This window comes from Seriola dumerili, unplaced genomic scaffold (genome assembly GCF_002260705.1).
Source record: "Seriola dumerili isolate Sdu_G_001 unplaced genomic scaffold, Sdu_1.0 BDQW01000331.1, whole genome shotgun sequence".
Classification (NCBI taxonomy): Eukaryota; Metazoa; Chordata; class Actinopteri; order Carangiformes; family Carangidae; genus Seriola; species Seriola dumerili.
This window is the reverse complement of record NW_019174586.1, coordinates 154,921-171,806: the sequence shown is the minus strand read 5'-3', so window position 1 is coordinate 171,806 and position 16,886 is coordinate 154,921. Positions and strand designations below refer to the sequence as shown.

At 43.0% G+C, this 16,886-nt stretch overlaps 3 protein-coding genes across 3 annotated transcripts in view; all 3 read right to left on the bottom strand.

Moving 5' to 3' along the window:
• Window positions 1-1,705: 1,705 nt before the first annotated feature.
• LOC111232546 (protocadherin beta-12-like) lies at window positions 1,706-12,577 on the bottom strand. Its single transcript, XM_022760120.1, has 7 exons — window positions 10,181-12,577; window positions 4,643-4,802; window positions 4,071-4,267; window positions 3,379-3,502; window positions 2,464-2,520; window positions 1,936-2,064; window positions 1,706-1,821 (listed from the first exon to the last, which is right to left on the bottom strand). Exons 1-7 carry the CDS (start codon window positions 12,575-12,577, stop codon window positions 1,706-1,708), a joined length of 3,180 nt encoding a protein of 1,059 aa, XP_022615841.1.
• Window positions 12,578-12,801: 224 nt separating this feature from the next.
• LOC111232545 (protocadherin gamma-A10-like) lies at window positions 12,802-15,556 on the bottom strand. Its single transcript, XM_022760118.1, has 3 exons — window positions 15,228-15,556; window positions 13,172-13,940; window positions 12,802-12,837 (listed from the first exon to the last, which is right to left on the bottom strand). Exons 1-3 carry the CDS (start codon window positions 15,554-15,556, stop codon window positions 12,802-12,804), a joined length of 1,134 nt encoding a protein of 377 aa, XP_022615839.1.
• A 1,281-nt stretch (window positions 15,557-16,837) lies between these two features.
• LOC111232544 (protocadherin beta-16-like) overlaps window positions 16,838-16,886 on the bottom strand; it is a 4,665-nt gene continuing 4,616 nt past the window's right edge. The window contains exon 3 of the mRNA XM_022760117.1: window positions 16,838-16,855. Within this exon, the coding sequence (XP_022615838.1) occupies window positions 16,838-16,855 (18 nt within the window). The remainder of the gene's footprint in view (window positions 16,856-16,886) is intronic.

The following is a 16,886-nucleotide window of genomic DNA, read 5'->3' as shown; positions in this document are numbered from 1 at the left end:
GAAGAGGGGCTGCAGATCAAAATGGCTGCCGAGCATCACTAACACAAATGCTGCACAGGGATGGTGGAGACTGTGCCGGTTACCACGTGCCTCTTCCCCTCCCCCGCTGCCTCTCTGCCTCTCCATCACACTGCTTCTCTCCCTTGTTCTCAGTCTCACCAGCATCTGTAATTGACCGTTCTCTCTTCCCCTTTACCATATTTTTAACCGCTTAATCAATATTATTGTCTCTCTTTGCATTTGATTTACTGATCTGCACCAACTAACTTTGTTATCATGTCCCTGTGTCCATCCCTGCTCCTTTTCTCTGTGTGTGCAGCTCTATGTCTATGGCTGCACCGTGTTGTGAAGGAAACTAGGTCACTGAGAAAGTAGTACACTGCATGGTTCTGTGTTTCTATGTGAGCACAGTCTGTAGCAAAGCTTTAGCAGGGATGAGCAGGAATCTATTTCTTTCATTGTAGCTTTTGTATTGTTCTCTCACACCTCTGCAGGTCATCACATGATGCTCTCTGATAGGGCATACGGTACATTTTAATTCAGTCTGTGAAAGCGGAAAGGGATTTAAATATAGTCAACTAAACATATCTTTACTTGGTCTGTCCGCACAAACCATCATGTTTCAACACAATATGTTGCATGTAAATGCCAGCACTAGTAATAAACGAATCAATATCAATATCAAAGAATGGAATTAAGGTGATGCAGCAAAAATATGACAACACATGAAGATGATGTAGTGTCATAAAGCAAACAAGTATAAGTAACAAGTATATTAAACAGTGAACTTCACATAAAAATAAAAAATAAAACCACACAGGAAGACATAGTTATGGCCTATGTACATGGAATAGTCAACAACAATGCTGGACTGTGTGCAGCAAGCAATTGGAAATGGATTGGGATGCATTGGGATGTATTTTGTACAGAACGAAATGCAAGAATTGGGAAAGCTCAAAAGGGGGCGGAGTAAAAAGTCCAGTGTTGGTGCTTGCCAAAAGTTTTGGCACAATAAGTATAGTGTGCAACTGAGAAGACTTTTGGAGTATAACTATAATGGGCACAGTACCAGAACTGTCTAAATGATGAGTGAGCAGTGGAACTGAAGTACACACACAAAGCAAACAAAAAACATGGGTACAGGTGTTTTCAGGAAGAAAGGAATAGGCTGATCTCACCTCCGTGAGCAAATTCTCTGACTCTGTTTTATGCCTTGGCACTGTTCTGGTAGCACCATGGTCAACACTCAGAGTGCTCTGACTGAAGGGTTGAGAGCACTTTATATCACTCTTCCGGGAGTCCGTAGTTCCGTACACCTCGTAACTGAACGCCTGCTTCAACGTACCGGTTCCTCCTACGTCTGCGTAAAGGGGCGGGTAATACGGAATAACAGGAAGATTCCCAGTGGATTTGTAAAACAAGCGCTCGCGTCTCCATCTGTGGATTTTCACTGATATAATATATCTGTGGATTTCACTGACGATAATAACCACTAAAACACGTGATGAAAGAAGGAAAACTACAGCCAGAGCCACTAAACTAAAGTAAAAAGTCACGGTTTCATTGTACTCTTGTCAGTGTAAAGTCAGGAACTCCGACAGCACTTCAGGGAAGCTGTCTCGCCCCAGAGCCACGTTAACAATGACTGTAAGCTGAACGAGAGGGCTGTCCACGTTGTCCTCCACTATAACAGTCAGTCTTTGTTTCACTGCATCTTATCAGTGATTGGCGGATAGTTCTTATTTCTCCTTCTGTAAGCCACTTCAAACATGCCGCCCCTGTCTGTGGCTTTCTTGCAGTTTATAGGAGAAGCCAGGCATTCTGTCAGAGTCCACATCAACAAGCCACACTTTAGTCACCAGATAAGCCCACATCGTGCTGAACGAGGCACCATTCAGCCACCAGAGAGCCAACAGTCGGACTGGCGTACAGAACCTGTGGGGTTGTCGTTCTGGTCCGGATCAGTAATTTTGCACATCACATTGCTACTTGAGATGACGCGAATATGGAACTCTTTCGTCTGCTCATAGTCAAAGGACCGCACAGCAAGTATTTCTCCACTCTCTGCATTCACAGAAAAATAAGCCGAGGCTGACATCCCATTCAGTTGGCTATCCTCAAGAAAATAGGAAATGCGCGCATTGTTCCCAGAGTCTTTGTCATTGGCTTTGACAGAGAGGAGTGACATGCCAGGTGAATTGTTTTCAGTGATGAAAGCATTCAGAAATTGTTGTGGGAACATTGGGGCGTGGTCGTTTACGTCTGATATCCTTAAATATATTGTTTTGTTTGTTGAATAAGGTGGGGAACCCTCATCCACTGCTGTTATTGTTATGTTATATTCAGGCACTGTTTCCCGGTCTAATACATCGTCAGACATCAGGCTATAGAAATTAATCGATGATGACTTGATTTTGAAAGGTAAATCTAGGCTAATAAAACACTTAACTTGGCCATTTTTACCTGAGTCCAAGTCTTTGATATTGAGCATAGCTATAACTGTATCAGGAGGGGAGTCCTCTGGTATGGGATTAGAGAGGGAAATTATGCTTATGACAGGGGCATTGTCATTTAGGTCTGTCACTTCAATTAGCACCTTTGCCGTGTCTGCCAACCCTCCTTTGTCTGTAGCTTCAATGTCTATTTCATAGTTTTTGGCTTTTTCGTAATCTAAAACACCAATTACGGTCATTTCTCCGTTATGCGGATCCATATTAAACAGAGATGCTGCACCATCGGTATGGTGGGAGAACGAATACATTAACTCTTCGTTTGCTCCCTTATCATTATCAGTGGCACTGACTCTTATAATAACAGTGCCCTTTGACGCATTTTCAGGGACAGTTGCTCTATAAACAGTCTGACTGAATACTGGTGCATTGTCATTTGCATCTAAAACAACGACATTTATTTTGACAGAACCCGATTTCTGAGGATTACCACCGTCAAATGAAGTCAGGGTTAACCTATGCTCTTCTTGTTTTTCTCTGTCAAGGGAGGTGTGTAGAACCATTTCAATATATTTTGTTCCATCAGACCGAGAAACAACATTCACTTTGAAATTATCTGTAGGGTTGAGTTCGTATGTTTGAATGGTGTTATGTGCTACATCGGGATCTTTGGCACTCTCAAGCGAATAGCGAGCCCCTGGTAAGGCAGATTCACTAACTTGGAAATTGTATTCCTTCTTCGAAAAGAACGGAGCATTATCATTAATATCTGTAACCTCTACATCAATCCGATGCAACTCCATTGGATTTTCTAGGATGATTTGGAAATGAAGAGAGCAGGGAGACACTTGCTTGCACAATTCTTCTCTGTCTATGCGTTTAGCGACTACCAAAGTTCCTTTTTCTGCATTCAGACCAATGTACTCACTGCCGTCCTCGGTAAATATCCGAGCCCGCCCTGATCTCAGCCGCTTAATGTCCAAGCCGAGGTCCTGAATGATATTCCCGACAAGGGAGCCCGGCGCCATTTCCTCAGGTATAGAATAACGGACCTGTCCGAGAGCCATTTCTGCGACACAAATCATGAGAAGCAGCGGCCTCCATGAAAATGACCTTTTTTCGGCCACGCAACGAAGAACGCCCATCCTGACAAGGGCCTTCGTAAAATACAAATGGAAAAACGAATCAGTCCTGTTGAAATCCGACCAGATAGGCTATGTGATCATGAGTTCGTTGCTCAGCGCTGGGCGCTTTGCTTTGTCAGGATATAGTTCCGATAAAAAATAGAGCTCTAATAACGCATCAGACAGACGAGGGAGGACTTCACACAGGAAAGGGTCCTTATTTTTCTCACACTAACCAACAGCGGCACTTGGGGACGTAAAATGAAATTGCAGCAATAAGTATAGAATATTGAGATGTTATTATAGGTTGATAGATAGCTAGAAAGATAGCTAGAATGCAAGTATATCTATCTATCTATCTATCTATAGATAGATAGATAGATAGATAGATAGATAGATAGATAGATAGATACTGTGATGAGCATGATTTTGTGTCTCTGTCCATGGTCCTGGACACTATAAGTGGTTGTAGTATGCTTCTACTATAAATTCTAACCTCTAGAGGAGAGTCTGGTTCATCCAGGATGCTCTTTTCATTCTGTATCCGCTGCATCGTTCCTGTAGAACTGGGGTCCATTATCAGCATGTTATGACTACCAGCTCTGCCGAACTTACAGTCACTCTTTCTGGAGTCAGTCGTCCTGCACACCTCGTAGTTGTACACGTGCTGGAGAGTCCCTGTCCCCAAAGTGTCTGAGTAACGTGGTGGATAATATGGAATCACAGGGAGATTGGAGTGATACAGGATGCGAGACTGCCTCCATCTGTAGATTTTCACTGATATAATAACCACTAAACACGTGATGAACAGGAAGGAAACTACAGCCAGAGCCAATACTAAGTAAAAAGTCAGGTTGTCATTGTACTCCTTGTCGTGTGTAAAGTCAGTGAACTCCGACAGCACTTCAGGGAAGCTGTCCGCCACCGCCACGTTAACAATGACTGTAGCTGAACGAGAGGGCTGCCCGTTGTCCTCCACTATAACAGTCAGTCTTTGTTTCACTGCATCTTTATCAGTGACTTGGCGGATAGTTCTTATTTCTCCATTCTGTAAGCCCACTTCAAACAGCGCCCTGTCTGTGGCTTTCTGCAGTTTATAGGAGAGCCAGGCATTCTGTCCAGAGTCCACATCAACAGCCACCACTTTAGTCACCAGATAGCCCACATCTGCTGAACGAGGCACCATTTCAGCCACCAGAGAGCCACCAGTCTGGACTGGATACAGAACCTGAGGAGGGTTGTCATTCTGGTCCTGGATCAGTATTTTCACCGTCACATTGCTACTGAGAGGAGGAGAGCCTCCATCCTGCGCTTTGACGCGGAAGTGGAAATCTTTGATCTGCTCGTAGTCAAAAGAGCGCACTGCATGGATGACTCCACTATCAGCACTAACGGACACATATGAGGAGACTGGCACTCCGTTAACAGAGGAGTCCTCCAGTATGTAAGAAACACGGGCATTCTGGTTCCAGTCAGCGTCTCTGGCTTTCAAAGTGAATATAGAGAGACCTGGTGTGTTGTTCTCTACAATGTAGGCCTGATATGAGCTCCTCTCAAAAACAGGCGCGTTGTCATTCACATCAGAGATCTGTAAGGTGAGAGTGACGCTGCTGGAGAGGGAGGGGACTCCCTCATCAGAGCAGGTCACTGTTATATTATACGTAGAGGCTGTCTCCCTATCTAAACCGCTGTCTGTCATTAAACTATAGAAATCATTGGTTGTAGACTTCATCACAAAAGGAATATTATCATTTATATTGCATTGCACTTTGCCGTTTTCACCGGAGTCAACGTCCTCAATATTTATCATTGTTACAACAGTACCGGGTTCAGCATCTTCTGATATTAGGTTTGATTTAGACATTATGTGAATATCGGGTTTATTGTCATTCATATCAGTGACGTCGATCATCACTTTGCAGGAGTCAACTAGTCCTCCATCATCACTTGCACGAACGTTTATCTGAAATGTTCGAGCTTTTTCATAGTCAACATTTCCTTTCATCCGAATTTCACCACTTCCATCATTCACTTCAAATAACCCACGTGCATGATCTAATATACTTGAAATTGAATAAGTTATTTTACCATTAGATCCATGATCTGCATCTGTAGCAGTAACTATCAGTACAACTGTTCCTACTGGTGCATTTTCTTTAATGGAGGCTTTATAAATGGGCTGTGTAAAAACAGGAGCATTGTCATTCACGTCTAAAACAGTGATCAGAATCTGCATTGTTCCTGTCATCTGCGGCTCTCCCCCGTCTACCGCCGTCAGAACTAAAGACAGGTGTTCATGCTTTTCTCTGTCAAGAGGTTTCTCTAAAACCATTTCCACATTTTTCGTTCCACCTGCTTGATCATGTAATTTAACAATAAAATTGTCTCGTGGTTCAAGTCGATATGTTTGCAGTCCATTTGAACCTACATCAGGATCAACTGCACGATCTAATATGAATTTAGCCCCACTAACAGCGGATTCACTGATTTTAAATCTGACGTCGTTCTTTTCGAAGGATGGAGGGTTATCATTAACATCTGTGATTTCAATAGTCACACTGTAAAATTCCATCGGATTCTCTAATATAATCTGAAAATGCAAAGCGCAAGGCGTTGTTTGTCCACAGAGCGCCTCTCTGTCTATCCTGTCTCTGATGAGGAGGACTCCTCTTTCGTTATTCAGCTCGATATATTCGCCACTGTCTCGAGTAAATATGCGAGCCTTACCCGATTTAAGTCTTTTAACATCTAAGCCAAAATCCTTTGCCATGTTTCCGACTAAAGAACCCTTTGGCATTTCCTCCGGAATGGAATAGCTGACCTGTCCGAACACCGAGCTGAGAGACAGGACCGACAAAAACAACAGTACTTGCCCTCTCATTGTTCTGTCCGACGTTATCCCAATGTAAACCATCAAAGCCATTTGGTCATCTATCTTCCACAAATGAAAAGACAACAAGGTTTTAAATATATTCCCGGTATGAAAAGGATTCGACGTCCTGTATCTCCGGTAAATTCCAGACAGTACACTTTGGTTCTATCTCTTCCTCTCTCTAAAATAAAGACATTATGGGAGGGACAAAGAGTCTGCGGTAAATCTCATACAAACTGGCCAACAGCGGCACTCTGAGTTCATAAAATCAAATTGCAGCTGAAATGTGCAAAAACAATCGACATGCTTAGATTGTGAATAAAAACAGAAACAGTTCTCCTGTGAGTTGGCAGTGTTGTTTGATACTACATTAAACCGACGAATGAAAGAGAATCTATATGAGGAATATGAGATGTGCAAGTTAGATGTAAATTAAAATTTGAAAAAACATAGCAGCAACCTTAAAAAACAAAACAAATTCAACTTGAGAAAATGCCTCGTTTTGAACATGGAATCGTGTCGCTCTCTAGGGTGCTGAAATTAAGAGGGGCGTGATTTAAAAGCGTCACTTCACCGTAGGAAAAGTGGGCTAGCAAATTCTAACCTCGAGAGGAGAGTCTGGTTCATCCAGGATGCTCTTTTCATTCTGTATCCGCTGCATCGTCCCTGTAGAACTGGGGTCCATTATCAGCACGTTCTGACTACCAGCTCTGCCGAACTTACAGTCACTCTTTCTGGAGTCAGTCGTCCTGCACACCTCGTAGTTGTACACGTGCTGGAGAGTCCCTGTCCCCAAAGTGTCTGAGTAACGTGGTGGATAATATGGAATCACAGGGAGATTGGAGTGATACAGGATGCGAGACTGTCTCCATCTGTAGATTTTCACGGATATAATAACCACTAAACACGTGATGAAGAGGAAGGAAACTACAGCCAGAGCCAACACTAAGTAAAAAGTCAGGTTGTCATTGTATTCCTTGTCGTGTGTAAAGTCAGTGAACTCCGACAGCACTTCAGGGAAGCTGTCCGCCACCGCCACGTTAACAATGACTGTAGCTGAACGAGAGGGCTGCCCGTTGTCCTCCACTGTAACAGTCAGTCTTTGTTTCACTGCATCTTTATCAGTGACTTGGCGGATAGTTCTTATTTCTCCATTCTGTAAGCCCACTTCAAACAGTGCCCTGTCTGTGGCTTTCTGCAGTTTATAGGAGAGCCAGGCATTCTGTCCAGAGTCCACATCAACAGCCACCACTTTAGTCACCAGATAGCCCACATCTGCTGAACGAGGCACCATTTCAGCCACCAGAGAGCCACCAGTCTGGACTGGGTACAGAACCTGAGGAGGGTTGTCGTTCTGGTCCTGGATCAGTATTTTCACAGTCACATTGCTACTGAGAGGAGGAGAGCCTCCATCCTGCGCTTTGACGCGGAAGTGGAAATCTTTGATCTGCTCGTAGTCAAAAGAGCGCACTGCATGGATGACTCCACTATCAGCACTAACGGACACATATGAGGAGACTGGCACTCCGTTAACAGAGGAGTCCTCCAGTATGTAAGAAACACGGGCATTCTGGTTCCAGTCAGCGTCTCTGGCTTTCACGGTGAATATAGAGAGGCCTGGTGTGTTGTTTTCTACAATGTAGGCCTCATATGAGCTCCTCTCAAAGACAGGTGCGTTGTCATTCACATCAGAGATCTGTAAGGTGAGAGTGACGCTGCTGGAGAGGGAGGGGACTCCCTCATCAGAGCAGGTCACTGTTATATTATACTCAGAGGCTCTCTCTCTGTCTAACTCGTCATCCGTTAGGAGATTATAAAAACTGTTTGATGTGGACTTCAATATGAAATATATATTATCAGTGATTGAGCAATGCACTTTACCGTTTTCACCAGAGTCTTCATCCTCAACATTTATCATTGTTACTACAGTGTTACGTTCAGCATCCTCTGAGATCACATTTGATTTAGACATAATATGAATATCAGGCTTATTATCATTTATATCTAATATATCTACTATCACCTTACAAGAACCAGTTAGTCCACCACCGTCACTTGCACGAATGTTTATTTGAACATTTCCCGACTTTTCATAGTCAAGTTTTCCAGCTAACTTAATATCGCCACTTTCCTTATTTATTTCAAAGATTCCACTGGCATGATCTAGAGTACTTGAAATTGAATATGTTATTCTACCATTTGAGCCACGATCTGCATCTGTTGCAGTAACTGTCAGTACAACTGTTCCTACAGGTGCATCTTCTTTTATAGAGGCTTTATAAACAGACTGTGTAAAAACAGGAGCATTGTCATTAGCATCTAAAACGGTGATGTGAATCTGCATTGTTCCTGTCATCTGCGGTTCGCCTTCATCCGCCGCCATGAGAACTAAAGACAACTGATCATTTTTCTCCCTGTCCAGCGGTGTATGTAGAACCATCTCCACATTCTTACTCGTATCAATTTGACTGTTCATTTTGAGAGAGAATTCGCCCGATGGCTTCAAAATGTAGGTTTTTAAACCGTTTCCGCCAACATCTAGATCAATAGCCCTGTCTAAAATAAATGTTGTACCACTAAGCGTAGACTCGCTAATATTGAAGTGGATGTCGCTTGTTACAAACGTTGGGGGGTTATCATTTATATCAGTGATCTCGATATTAATACTGTAGAATTCCATCGGATTCTCTAATATGATCTGACAATGCAAAGCGCAGGGCGTCGTTTGTCCGCAAAGTGCCTCTCTGTCTATTCTTTCTTTGATAAGGAGGACTCCTCTTTCTCGGTTCAGCTCGATATATTCTGCACTATCCCGTGTGAAAACACGAGCCTTTCCAGAATTCAACCTTTTGACATCTAAACCTAAGTCTTGAGCTATGTTGCCAACGAAAGAGCCTTTAGACATTTCCTCGGGAATGGAGTAGCTGACCTGTCCGACCACCGAGCAGAAGGAGATGACCGAGATAAACAACAGTACTTGCCGTTTCATTGTTATGTCCGACATCGTCTTTGCAGAAAGTCCTTGCATAAACCTTTCAGTCATCTGTTATAATTGTTTGTCATGAGTCCACTGTCAATACATAGTCATAGAATCCCTTAAGAGAAGGAAGAAATAGCCGTTCAATAACTCCCGTGTTTCATTTTTGTTAGATCCCCCTTGTGTGCTTCGTTGTATCTCCCCGTCTCGCCTCTAGCTCAAATATACGGAGCTGATGGGAGGTACCACTACATATATGCTGTAAAACTGATACATACTAGTCAACAGCGTCCCTCTGAGTTCAAAGTCAAAATTACACGAGAAATACTAATAATCATATAACGAGTATTTGTGAGATAGTGTTAAAACGTGTGGAAAAAAGATTTTGATAAGATAAAGAAAACAGACAATAAGTTTAGATAGAGAAGAAGAAGACGGGTGAGGGTGCTTTTGAGAGGATGCAAGTTAAAATTACAAAAGCTCATGTACAGTTTTTTGTTGAAACTAGAGTGAATAAAAACGACTTACATTTTTAAGTATCAGGTCAAGAGTTGACATAAAAAGGGCTTTTTAAAAGTGGCAATTAGCGTAATATCTATTAAGATTTAATCTCTAGGGAACAGCCTGCTTTAAGTCGCAAGCACTGTCTCTGTCCATGGTGCTGATTGCATATTTGTTATTAACGGAAACGATGTATACCTTCATACTTTATATGTCACAAACAATTCACAGCTCGAATGAACCCCAAATAACCAACCTCTAGAGGAGAGTCTGGTTCATCCAGGATGCTCTTTTCATTCTGTATCCGCTGCATCGTCCCTGTAGAACTGGGGTCCATTATCAGCACGTTCTGACTATCAGCTCTGCCGAACTTACAGTCACTCTTTCTGGAGTCAGTCGTCCTGCACACCTCGTAATTGTACACGTGTTGGAGAGTCCCTGTTCCCAAAGTGTCTGAGTAACGTGGTGGATAATATGGAATCACAGGGAGATTGGAGTGATACAGGATGCGAGATTGTCTCCATCTGTAGATTTTCACTGATATAATAACCACTAAACACGTGATGAAGAGGAAGGAAACTACAGCCAGAGCCAACACTAAGTAAAAAGTCAGGTTGTCATTGTACTCCTTGTCGTGTGTAAAGTCAGTGAACTCCGACAGCACTTCAGGGAAGCTGTCCGCCACCGCCACGTTAACAATGACTGTAGCTGAACGAGAGGGCTGCCCGTTGTCCTCCACTATAACAGTCAGTCTTTGTTTCACTGCATCTTTATCAGTGACTTGGCGGATAGTTCTTATTTCTCCATTCTGTAAGCCCACTTCAAACAGCGCCCTGTCTGTGGCTTTCTGCAGTTTATAGGAGAGCCAGGCATTCTGTCCAGAGTCCACATCAACAGCCACCACTTTAGTCACCAGATAGCCCACATCTGCTGAACGAGGCACCATTTCAGCCACCAGAGAGCCACCAGTCTGGACTGGGTACAGGACCTGAGGGGGGTTGTCGTTCTGGTCCTGGATCAGTATTTTCACAGTCACATTGCTACTGAGTGGAGGAGAGCCTCCATCCTGCGCTTTAACGAGGAAGTGGAAATCTTTGATTTGCTCGTAGTCAAAAGAGCGCACTGCATGGATGACTCCACTATCAGCACTAACGGACACATATGAGGCGACTGACACTCCGTTAACAGAGGAGTCCTCTAGTATGTAAGAAATACGGGCATTCTGGTTCCAGTCAGCGTCTCTGGCTTTCACTGTGAATATAGAGAGGCCTGGTGTGTTGTTTTCTACAATGTAGTCCTCATATGAGCTCCTCTCAAAGACTGGCGCGTTGTCATTCACATCAGAGATCTGTAAGGCGAGAGTGACGCTTCTCGAGAGAGAGGGCACTCCCTCATCAGAGCAGGTCACTGTTATATTATACTCAGAGGCTCTCTCTCTGTCTAATTCACTGTCTGTCACAAGGCTATAGAAATTACTGGATGTGGATCTAATTGTAAATGGTATATTTTTGTTAATCACACACCTGACCTTCCCATTTTCTTCAGAATCAGCATCATTTACACTCATCACAGCTACCACTGTGTTGGAAGGGGAATCTTCTCCAACTGAATTGGATGATGAAATCATATTTATAACGGGGCTATTGTCATTAATGTCACCTACATCAATTATTACTTTGCTTGAATCAGACAGACCTCCTCGGTCAACTGCCTCTACATCAATTTCATAATTCTTGGCTTTTTCAAAATCAATAGGCCCCTCTAATATAAGATGACCATCGTCAGTGATGTGAAACAAATTTGAAGTGCCCATCATGCTATTACTGATCGTGTAGCCAACTTCTCCATTCGACCCTTTGTCTGCATCGGAGGCACTCACTTTGGTAATGATTGTTCCCCTAAGAGAATTTTCTTTCACACTTGCTTTGTATACAGTTTGCGTAAAAACAGGAGCGTTGTCATTAGCGTCCAGCACAGTAATATGGATCTGCATAGTGCCAGACCTTTGCGGCTCTCCTCCATCTACAACCGTCAACAGTAATGATGTAAACTCCTGTTTCTCTCTATCCAGAGGTTTTTGTAAAATCATCTCTACCTTTTTAAAATCATCAGATTGACTATGTAATTTAGTTATAAAATTATCATTGGGCTTTAGTGTATAGCTCTGAAGACCATTCAGCCCAATATCAGGATCTATAGCTTTATCTAGCATGAATTTAGAGCCGATGACCGCAGACTCGCTGATTTCAATGTTTTTCTCTTCCTTTTGGAATGTAGGAGCGTTGTCATTGATATCTGTGATTTCAACAGTAATCGGGAATATTTCAATCGGGCTTTCTAAGGCAATCTGGAAATGCAACGCGCAAGGCGTTGTCTGGCCACAGAGAGCTTCGCGGTCTATCCTCTCTTTGATAATGAGGAGTCCTTTTTCCTTGTTAAGCTGTATGTATTCGGCGCTGTCTCCCGTGTGAATACGAGCTCTACGCGCTTGAAGCCGTTTAACTTCCAGACCTAAATCATGAGCTATGTTACCGACCAAGGAGCCTTTGGCGATTTCCTCGGGAATAGAGTAGCTGACCTGGCCAAAAGCTGAACTGAGACAGAGGACCGAGAAAAACAACAGTACTTGCCGTCTCATTGTTCTGTCAGACATTTCCTTCGAAAAACAAACTAACGTTTACGCATCTCTTTTGATATCAGCGGTACTGGTGCAAATAAAATCCCCAAAGTGTAAGTTTAATCAATCAACAACTGACGGTAAAATGATTCCAGCTTGATATTCCATGCATTGTGTTGCATCCACCGGCGACTGTGCGTTTATGTTTCGGAGTCCTTCTCGCTTGTGAAAAGACAGGGGGGTGTTCTAGTACAAATGTATCATAAAACGTCAAGACGCTGGTCAACAGCGGCCCACTGAGTTCACAACATGAAACTACATGAGTTAAAGAGAAAAATACAGTTGCCTCTGTTGTTTCCTGTATTGTCACTGAATAAACTACCAACCAACACAGACTACTGTTTCTGTTTTATTGTGCGGGCAAAGTGATGCTAAATAGCACGATATTTTTTCCAAAGAAATACTTGATCTAAAGTGAATGAAGGAAAAATCAAAAAAATAAAATATAAAGAGAGGATAAAAAAAGAGAGACAGTTCTTTCGCTGTCCAAGGTACTGAAAATGTATGTGCTGTAAATGACATCACTGAATAAATACATTTAGGTTTGAGCAAAAGAACAGTGAGTCTAACCTCTAGAGGAGAGTCTGGTTCATCCAGGATGCTCTTTTCATTCTGTATCCGCTGCATCGTTCCTGTAGAACTGGGGTCCATTATCAGCACGTTCTGACTACCAGCTCTGCCGAACTTACAGTCACTCTTTCTGGAGTCAGTCGTCCTGCACACCTCGTAATTGTACACGTGCTGGAGAGTCCCTGTCCCCAAAGTGTCTGAGTAACGTGGTGGATAATATGGAATCACAGGGAGATTGGAGTGATACAGGATGCGAGACTGTCTCCATCTGTAGATTTTCACTGATATAATAACCACTAAACACGTGATGAAGAGGAAGGAAACTACAGCCAGAGCCAACACTAAGTAAAAAGTCAGGTTGTCATTGTACTCCTTGTCGTGTGTAAAGTCAGTGAACTCTGACAGCACTTCAGGGAAGCTGTCCGCCACCGCCACGTTAACAATGACTGTAGCTGAACGAGAGGGCTGCCCGTTGTCCTCCACTATAACAGTCAGTCTTTGTTTCACTGCATCTTTATCAGTGACTTGGCGGATAGTTCTTATTTCTCCATTCTGTAAGCCCACTTCAAACAGCGCCCTGTCTGTGGCTTTCTGCAGTTTATAGGAGAGCCAGGCATTCTGTCCAGAGTCCACATCAACAGCCACCACTTTAGTCACCAGATAGCCCACATCTGCTGAACGAGGCACCATTTCAGCCACCAGAGAGCCACTAGTCTGGACTGGGTACAGAACCTGAGGATGGTTGTCATTCTGGTCCTGGATCAGTATTTTCACAGTCACATTGCTACTGAGTGGAGGAGAGCCTCCATCCTGCGCTTTCACGCGGAAGTGGAAATCTTTGATCTGCTCGTAGTCAAAAGAGCGCACTGCATGGATGACTCCACTATCAGCACTAACGGACACATATGAGGAGACTGGCACGCCGTTAACAGAGGAATCCTCCAGTATGTAGGAAACACGGGCATTCTGGTTCCAGTCAGCGTCTCTGGCTTTCAAAGTGAATATAGAGAGGCCTGGTGTGTTGTTTTCTACAATGTAGGCCTCATATGAGCTCCTCTCAAAGACAGGCGCGTTGTCATTCACATCAGAGATCTGTAAGGTGAGAGTGACGCTGCTGGAGAGGGAGGGGACTCCCTCATCAGAGCAGGTCACTGTTATATTATACGCAGAGGCTCTCTCTCTGTCTAAATCACTGTCTGTCACTAAACTATAGAAATTATTTGATGTCGATTTCAGTAAGAACGGAATATTATCGTTTATAAAACACTGAACTTTACCATTTTCACCCGAGTCTGGGTCTTGAATGTTAATCATTGTAACGACTGTGTTGGCGTTTGCATTCTCTGATATAATAGCTGATTTAGACATGATTTTAATCGTTGGTTCGTTGTCATTTATATCAACCACATCAACGATCACTTTACAAGAATCCGTCAATCCTCCATTATCCATGGCGCGCACATTTATCTGAAAATGTCTTTTCTTTTCATAATCCAAACGACCAATCAACCTCACCTCACCATTTTCCTCATTTACTTCAAATACATGTCTAACGTCATCTAAAGTGTTTGTGATTGAATAAGTTATTTTACCGTTTAGACCATGATCAACATCTGAAGCACTGACAGTACTCACAATCGTACCTTTTGCAGAATTTTCAGCCACTGTACCTTTGTATATCTGCTGTGTAAAAACAGGAGCATTATCATTGACATCTAACACCGTGATGAGAATCTGCATTGTTCCTGACATCTGTGGCTCTCCTCCATCTACAGCTGTTAACACCAAAGAAATGAACTAATTTTTCTCTCTGTCCAGGGGTTTTTGTAAAATCATTTCAACATTTTTCGTACCATCCGCTTGGCTGTGCAGTTTAAGTAAAAAATTATCAGTTGGTTTGAGTATGTAGCTTTGAAGACTATCTGTACCTACATCCGAATCCACTGCTCGTTCTAAAACAAATTTTGCCCCCACCACCGCAGATTCGCTAATTTTGAAGTTAATTTCGCTCTTTTCGAAAGATGGTGCATTGTCATTTATGTCTATAATTTCAACTGTAACACTATAAAATTCCATGGGATTCTCCAACACAATCTGAAAATGCACAGCGCATGGTGTTGTATCACCGCAAAACGCCTCTCTGTCTATTCTCTCTTTGATAAGGAGGACTCCTCTTTCGCTGTTCAGCTCGATGTATTCTCTGCTATCGCCAGAATAAACATGAGCGTTGCCCAACTTCAGTCGTTTAACGTCTAAACCTAAATCCTGAGCTATATTACCGACCAAAGAGCCTTTAGCCATTTCCTCCGGAATAGAGTAACTGACCTGTCCAAATACCGACCGAAGACAAACGATCGAAATAAACAACAGTACTTGCCGTCTCATTGTTTGGAATTGTCAAGGCAAGAAGGAAAAGCAACCTCGTAAAATCCGCTAGAAAGATGGCAAAGGCAGTAAAACAAAAAAAGGGGCAAAAGTAGTCCTCAAATTATAAGAGAAATAAAGACAGTTGTGCCTCGTCGTGTATATCGGCCACTTTACGGAAGACAATGCGGTCTGCGCCTGCCCTTTCTCTCTAATACATCGAAAAGGAAAGGCGGTACTGCTGTAAATATACTACAACTACAACAGACTAGGCAACAGCGGCCCAATGAGTTCACAAAGCAAAACTGCAGATAAATAATCTATGTTGTGAGAAGGGACAGGTACAAAAAGATGAGGAATAATTTATGAATGCGGGGATTAAATTGTTGTAGCATGAAGCCCTAGTTATTTTTTTTCAGAATATAATTAAAATGTGTGGAAAAAATATTTTTACAAAACTCAATAATATACAATGGAAGGGGGTAAAAACTGCCCATTTGCTGTCACTTGGAGTAACATGAATGTATAAATCCTCCATAATGCACTCCAAGGTGCTGAAAAATTACTAAATGAATTAATCAAAATGCTGTAACAGTGGGATAATGACAAGTAATGCGGCAAAGCATGTGTGATGTAACATCTTTCCAACCTCTAAAGGAGAGTCTGGTTCATCCAGGATGCTCTTTTCATTCTGTATCCGCTGCATCGTCCCTGTAGAACTGGGGTCCATTATCAGCACGTTCTGACTACCAGCTCTGCCGAACTTACAGTCACTCTTCCTGGAGTCAGTCGTCCTGCACACCTCGTAATTGTACACGTGTTGCAGAGTCCCTGTTCCCAAAGTGTCTGAGTAACGTGGTGGATAATATGGAATCACAGGGAGATTGGAGTGATACAGGATGCGAGACTGTCTCCATCTGTAGATTTTCACTGATATAATAACCACTAAACACGTGATGAAGAGGAAGGAAACTACAGCCAGAGCCAAGACTAAGTAAAAAGTCAGGTTGTCATTGTACTCCTTGTTGTGTGTAAAGTCAGTGAACTCCGACAGCACTTCAGGGAAGCTGTCTGCCACCGCCACGTTAACAATGACTGTAGCTGAACGAGAGGGCTGCCCGTTGTCCTCCACTATAACAGTCAGTCTTTGTTTCACTGCATCTTTATCAGTGACTTGGCGGATAGTTCTTATTTCTCCATTCTGTAAGCCCACTTCAAACAGCGCCCTGTCTGTGGCTTTCTGCAGTTTATAGGAGAGCCAGGCATTCTGTCCAGAGTCCACATCAACAGCCACCACTTTAGTCACCAGATAGCCCACATCTGCTGAACGAGGCACCATTTCAGCCACCAG